Source organism: Babylonia areolata, chromosome 12 (assembly GCF_041734735.1).
Source record: "Babylonia areolata isolate BAREFJ2019XMU chromosome 12, ASM4173473v1, whole genome shotgun sequence".
Classification (NCBI taxonomy): domain Eukaryota; kingdom Metazoa; phylum Mollusca; class Gastropoda; order Neogastropoda; family Buccinidae; genus Babylonia; species Babylonia areolata.
In genome coordinates, this window is record NC_134887.1 from 28,967,870 (window position 1) to 28,975,369 (window position 7,500).

Below are 7,500 nucleotides of genomic sequence, written 5' to 3' on the forward strand. Positions count from 1 at the left end.
CTGTATGTCTGTCTGTATCGCTGGCCTGTATGTCTGTCTGTCTCAGTCCGTCTGTCTGTATCACTGGCCTGTATGTCTATGCATCACCTTCTCACTGTGTGTTTCAGTTCAAAAGATTCGGTGTCATTCGACACAGATAAGAATGTGGGCTATCTTGAAGAAAAGTGGTCTGTATAAAGACCTGTTAAAAAAAACAAAAAACAAAAAAACAACCCCCCCCAAAAAAAAACAACAACACCGAGTTATTTGAATTCAATGCGAAGAGTAGAGAGAGAGAGAGAGAGAGAGAGAGAGAGAGAGAGAGAGAGAGAGAGAGAACGAACGAATGAACGAACGAACGAACTGTTTTATTCAAATAAAGGCCAAAGCCCCTCACTGAAGGGGTGTGACATAAGTACAAATACTGTAATTATAACTGTGACCACAGTTATATCATAAACATAATACATGAGCAAAAGAAAAGATTATGATGTCATAATGTTCAGTCTTTTCAAGGATTTGTAAATATAAGTAGCGAGTCCATAGAGAGTAGACTCATTTCATTTAATAAGCGCAAGCGTGTGTGTGTGCGTGTGCGTGCGTGTGTGTGTGTGTGTGTGAGAGAGAGAGAGAGAGAGAGAGAGAGAGAAATCGAAATCGAAATCGAAACTTTTTTATTGAGGGAAAAGGAATAGGCACTTATCGGCCTGTTTTCATCCTACCCTCGTAAAGAAGTATAAACTAATCTAGGAGAGAAAAAAAAGTGGGAAAAAAATACATACACATCACATGGCAACAACAACAAGAACAAAAAAAAAAAAACTGCATAGAAAATACACAATTTTCCACAAAATAACATAGTATGCATATGCGTAAAGGAGAGGGGGAAGGAATAAGGTAAGGAAGGAAGAGATACGAAGAAGAAGAGAGAGGAAAAACTGTTGAGAGAGAGACAGACAGACAGAGAGAGAGAGAGAGAGACAGACAGAGACAGAGAGAGAGAGAGAGGTCTACATTTAAGCTACGAGGTCACTGGGACACGGTTTTGAAGTGAACGTCCCGAATTTGAACAAAACTGTCTCATGTTGTGAGAAACAACATGGTTATATACTTCTTATGAATGGGACTCATGTAAGTAGAAATGAACCACTTTGTTGAGAACTGCACTCCGCGGTGGTATACTTACGTTATTATACATAATTACATACAGGCAAGACGCTCTTCTGATGAAGCCTTATGGGCGAATAGTTGAGAGTAGCACAAAAAAAATAAAAAAAATAAAAGGACAATTCTTTCCTTTGGGGTTTTTATTTTGTTATATATATATATATATATATATATATATATATATATATATATATATATATATACAGAGAGAGAGAGAGAGAGATAGATACATAGATAGATATATAGATTTGTATATGTGTGTGTGTGTATCTCTGTGTGTGTGTGTGTCTCTCTCTCTCTCTCTCTCTCTCTCTCTCTCTCTCTCTCTGTGTGTGTGTGTGTGTGTGTGTGTGTGTGTGTGTGTGTGTGTGTGTGTGTCCTTTTTTTTCACCTGATCTGATTTTTGCGTGGTTGTGTGTGGACATTTGTTTTTGTTGTTGTTGTTTTTCTTCTTCTTCTTTGAGCTTTTTTAAAAAATTTTTTTTTTTAAGGATATGGTTTTCGATATTGATGATTGAGGACATCATCCCATTTCGATATTGATGTCTGGACCCCCTCAGTGTGTACATGTGTGATACACATGCAGAAGATCAATAGAATAGCATTTTGCACCAAATTTTGTTTCGTTTCGACCACTTTTATACTCAAAAGTCATTTCACGTTTTTTTTTTTCTCTCTCCCATAATTAAAACAGCAACAGACAACTTTGGCAAAAATTTTCTAAAAACTGTCATTTCTTATAAAAGTTAGACTAGAATGTACAATTTCACTAAGACCAAGGTAAAAACGATCAATTAGATTGGCTGGATTTTAGAAACCGTCAATTTTCAAGTCACAACAGAATAGTTCTACGAAGTTCTCTTGTGACATTCACGGAGAGAAGACCAAGGTAAGTAGAAACGATCAATGAATTTAAACACATTCTGGAATGCCTTTCAGTTTACAATCAGGTTAGCAGCAAAGGTTATCTGCCAGAAATATTGATTTTGTCGCACTGAACTCATTTCCTTCGTCTACGTTCGTGGGCTGTGGCTCCATCGTTCACTCGTACAGTGCACTCGTGGGCTTTTACGTGCATGACCATTTTTACCCCCCGTCATGTAGGCAGTCATATTCCGTTTTCGGGACTGAGGTGGGGTGTGTGTGCCGGATGTGTTGTTTCCATCCATATCCCACCTAACGCTGACACTGATTACGGGATTTTTAGCGTGCGCATATGATCTGCTGCAGGCGTATACACACACAGGTTTGTACATCTGTTGACTATATTGGGAGATCGGGAAAAAATCTCTACTCTTTACCCCCCCCCCCCCCCCCCCCCCCCCCCCCCCCCGGCCCCTCCATCTCCACCCCCACCCCCACCAGGCACCGTGACCGAGAATCGAACCTTGGACCCTCACATTGAAAGTTGACAGCTTCAACCACTCGGTTGGGTGGTGCGCCCGTCACGTCACATTCTCTGAATGAGAGGAGGCTAGAGTGTTGTCGCCTACCACTAAATGCCGCGCAACAGTTTGTCTTTTTTTTTTTTTTTACACTATCAATACTATCAAAGAAATGGGAGCGTCTTCGCTTTTTCCCTGATTCGACACTCGCTGTGTGTGTGTGTGTGTGTGTGTGTGTGTGTGTGTGTGTGTGCGTGCGTGCGTGCGTGCTTGTGTATGTGTGTGCGTGCGTGCGTGCTTGTGTGTGTGTGTGTGTGTGTGTGTTTACGCTTTTCACTGTCGTCATGACATTTCGCCTCATAGGTATACATGTTAACCCACGGCTTCAACTTCATGTCTTCAGATTTTTGTAGTAGTATTTGGAAACCTGGCACGTGCTACATACCACGCAAATCGCTGCGAGACGACCTCTCTCATCTGGGACGTCCTGTCTTTGTTATATCCTTCAAGGGAAGTCGTCCCTTGGTAGTAATAATAATAATAATAATAATGTGCATTTATATAGCGCCCTTTCTCACAAATAGCTCAGGGCGCTTTACATGAAAGAAAAATATTACAAGTAACATAAAACATTCATGGCCACTCTTTCTCAACCCCTCCCCCCCCCCCTGCCCCCCGCACACTCTCGCTTTCCCACTCTACATACATCCAAAGTGAGCTGACATAGGTGGTGTTGGAGAAAAGGAAGCTGAGAGTACTTATAGACAGGTTTGAAAAAGATGAGTCTTTAGTGATGAGCGAAAAGCAGAAATAGAATCAGATGCACGGATATGATAAGGAAGGTTGTTCCAGATGTGAGGAGCAGCAAAGAAGAAAGAACGTTCACCATAGGTTCTTGCATTGACGCGAGGAAGTTTCAAAAAGTAACCGTCAGAGGAAGAGCGGAGATTTCTTGTGGGAGTGTAAACACTGATAAGGTCAGAAAGATAAGTAGGTCCTGGTAGTAGCTGTTCATTCGGAATATTTGAAGTCGTCGTTTTCATCATTGTGCATCCTCATAATGCTCGTTGTCATTATTTTATATACAGCTTTGAAGTATGGTCATCCGACTGTGCATCTGTTTTACGTCATGTTGTATTTGTCGTCATTAGTGTTGACGGTGTGACGTTGTTTATGGATGTCGTACAAAAGGAGCAGAAGTTAACGCATGTCCAGTTTTCACGGAGTCCTGTCTTGAATGGTCATCACTGTGTGTGTGTGTGTGTGTGTGTGTGTGTGCGCGCGCGCGCGCGCGCGTGCGTGCGTGTGTGCGTGTGTGTGTGTGAATCAGAATCAGAATCAGAATCAATTCTAATGTCAATTAAACCTGAACAAGGTTTATAAGACACGCATGCAAAGTTACATGAAACCACGCACACAAAAAAGCAAAACAAAATCTATAAATATTGAACAAGAGATTGAATCACTCCTGCACGCTATGGCAGCGGTTTACAAACGAATTTCTCAACTTGAAATAGTCCTACTAGTTTGTCTTCACATGGTGTGTGTGTGTGTGTGTGTGTGTGTGTGTGTGTGTTTCATTACGACAAAAGTATCTAGGACAAAGAGGATTAGAATAAGAGATGAAGAGGAAGAAGAAAGAACAGTGGGAACCAAGATCACGCCGTACTGTTGTTCTATTTTCTGTCTTTGACTCAGGCTTTCCTTTTGTAAAAATCAATAAACGGGTTTCGTCTTCATATTTCTATGGGTTTCCCTGTTGTTGTTTTTTTCAATATGAGGCTCAGGTTTATTGTTTTTCTCTCGGTTTTCTTCTTCTTTTTTTTTTCTATTGTTCATTCTAGAACACTTGAAGCTCATTTCATCGTCTTGAGCTCTAATTTCATAAGTTGTTTCATTTCAATTGCAAGTATAGATATGTTGAGGTTCCCCCCCCCCCCCCCCCCTCCCCCCACTTGGACGTAGTCTTCTCTGTCCCAGTTTCGTTGCCGTTAATGTTGCACAACGGGAGTCTTTACTTGCAACGTTCTTCAGCAAACTCGGATACCTGTGTGTGACCTGGATGTCATGCAGTCTGGTTGGCCGCCCAAGGTTCTGGCACTTCTGATGGGCGCATGGGGGCTACGTCCTGTGGCAGCCGTTCTTCGTGATATTGTCGGGACAGCCGACTGCTTTCATGGGTAAAAGCTAGCTGCTCCTCTTCAGCCTGTTCTCGGTGAGGTCATTCAGTTTCTGTGTCATGATGTGGTCGGGCAAACAGTTATGATTTTGGCTTCTGTTCGCTGGTTGAGAGGCTGAATGCCTGTGAGTTGGGTTTTTTCCCCCCGTTTCCCTGATCGGCGTTGACCTCATCGCGCAACGCCTGGTTCTGGATGCGCAACGCCTGGTTCTGGATGCGCAATGCCTGGTTCTGGATGCGCAACGCCTGGTTCTGGATGCGTTCTGGATGCGCAATGCCTGGTTCTGGATGCGCAACGCCTGGTTCTGGATGCGCAACGCCTGGTTCTGGATGCGCAACGCCTGGTTCTGGACTTTGTCTGGCGTTTGCTGGTTTGTCTTCGCAGTTGTTGCCCATAGTGTTCCGCCGTATTCGAGTTGGGGTCTGACTGTTCCCTGACACACTGTTTTCTTAATCCTCTCAATGGTGGCACCTGCTAGTTTGTTCTCAATTGCCAGTCTGCGCCTTGCCCTTTGCCTCTGCCTGGGTGATGTTTGGTTTCCAGGTCAGCCGTCTGTCAAAGGTGACTCTCCAAGGTAGGTTGCTTCGTCTTCTTCTTTAGCGGGGTTTCGGCCATGGTGACGGTGTCTGCTTTTCTGTTTTTATGACAAGGTTAAAGAGGGTTGTGGAGAACTTGTCTTTGTCAACAGCAACAAACCTTTCCTCAGCCTAGCTGTTGAGCATGTCTACCACCAGCTGTAGGCGATGGATGGCCGTGGTCTCATGTTCCTGCTTGCACCACATTACCAGGTCGTCAGCATACAGTGCAGCCTTTGAAAAATAGGAATAGCATTGGTGAGAGAACTCCACCTTGTGGAACGCCATGTCACAGCATGAACCTCCGACTACGAACTCAATTGAGAAAGACTCTTGTCTTGTGGTTATAGAGGGATGACTCAATTCTCTGGAACGTTTACTTAAAACTCAATTCTTCGGCAGTTTGATAAGTAGTCCCTCCAGCCAGGCTTTATCAAATGCCTTCTTAAGATCGATCCAGGCAACGATGACCATCTTTTGTTCCTGGAAATCAGTTTCTTGGGACAGGTAGGTGACGTGGTCTTCTTAGCTGCGGAACTGTCGGAAACCAGCTTGTTCTGAGGTGAGGATGTCTGCCGATTCCAGGTACCATCGGGGGCGCCCATTAATTAAATTCTCTACATGGTCTTCACCATACAGCTGGTCAGGCTGATCGGGCGGCAGTTGGAGGCCATGTCTGGGTCTTTCCCCTTCTTGAAAAACGGGAATAATGGTGGCCTCTCGCCAGATCTGTGGTAGCCTCCCTTCTTGCCAGCTGAGGTTGAAGGTCTCTAGGAACTTGTTCACGGTCGCACTGCCGAGGTGAGTCAGCATCTCACTGCTGATGCCGTCTGGTCCTGGCGACTTCCGGGTCCTCATTGTCTTCGGTGCAGAGCGGAGCTCTTCTGGCTTAAGGTTCTGCTTCATGGTTCCACGCTTGTTCTGCCGATGCATCTCTCTCTTTGCTCTCTCATTGCCTCACATTGATGCGCATCACTGAATTTTGAGAGATACTGGAAACAGTCGCATGTGCTTACTTATGAGTATTTATAAAACAGGTCTTCGCTGTTGTATTTTCCGAAAAAAAAGACCACTTGGGCGAATGTAGATAGTGTAAGATCTCCACACTGAAGCCTTCCTTTGCCGAGTGTCATGTTTTAACTCTCTCCATACGAACGGCGAAAGAGACGACGTTAACAGCGTTTCACCCCAATAACCATCATCAAAATATTACAAGCGGAAGGCTCTTATACTGAAGAGGTGAATGTTGACAAAGAATACCACAATTCTGACGATGGAAGCTAAAGGTTGGGTCATTCAGACACCCACTGGACATCCGAGGGGTCTGTGTAGAGGAGAAGAGAGGACTGGCCGTACTGAGTGAGTTAAAGTGTAATGTTATAGAAGATTGAGACTGGTGTTAAGATAATCAATTTCCATATATTTAGGCTAACGTCCCATCACTGCATTTGAGGAATGCGTGAGTCAATGCGACATCCATACTAAGCAGAAGAAGTTCCTATTTGAACTAAAAATGAGACAGTGACGTCTATTAATTAGTGTGTCAGTATGTCACATAACAATGCTAAGTTTTATGAATGAGAAATGAAATAGATAACAGTGACCTGATTGTGAAAATATTTTGGCTTCTGTAAAAATATTTTGTGCTCTTCCTTGAAGTACATTGTCGTTGTTAAGAGAATGTATAGAAAGGCAAATTTGGTTTCGAGAGACTTAAGTATTTCCAGAGATAATGAATATGTTAAATTTTAACACACACACACACACACACACACACACACACACACAAACCGAAACACCCTGTTGTAACAGAAGACTCACGTTAATCACACACGAGAGATAAACATACACACACGCACACTACACACACACACACACACACACACAAATAGAAAAAAAAGTACACTTTATGAATGAGAACCGCGCCATGTGTATATTCCGGTTATTGGCGTCAAATGGAGACGGAGAGAATGCTGACGCGAAACTCAGTGAAGTTTTGTTCTATCTTTGTACCTGTGCACCGACGTTACAAATCTGAATGAAAAACTAATGAAAAACCAGTGAATGTTGATTTCAGAGGAAAACAAAAATCTTATTTGCAAGGGGTTAAGAAAGAAAAAAAGGAAAAAAAAAAATCCCTCCCCCTTCCCCCTACCTGACCAGCCCACCCCTCCCCAAACAACAACCCAAAACAAAACATAAAAATGTCGCGTC

The 7,500-nt window shown here is 43.3% G+C and overlaps 2 protein-coding genes across 2 annotated transcripts in view; one reads left to right on the forward strand and one right to left on the reverse strand.

Annotated features, from left to right (window-relative positions):
* LOC143288505 (Na(+)/citrate cotransporter-like) overlaps window positions 1-7,500 on the forward strand; it is a 105,342-nt gene that overhangs the window by 18,386 nt on the left and 79,456 nt on the right. The window lies entirely within an intron of this gene.
* LOC143287882 (uncharacterized) lies at window positions 5,812-6,192 on the reverse strand. The gene has a single exon (XM_076596122.1). It carries the CDS (start codon window positions 6,190-6,192, stop codon window positions 5,812-5,814), a length of 381 nt encoding a protein of 126 aa, XP_076452237.1.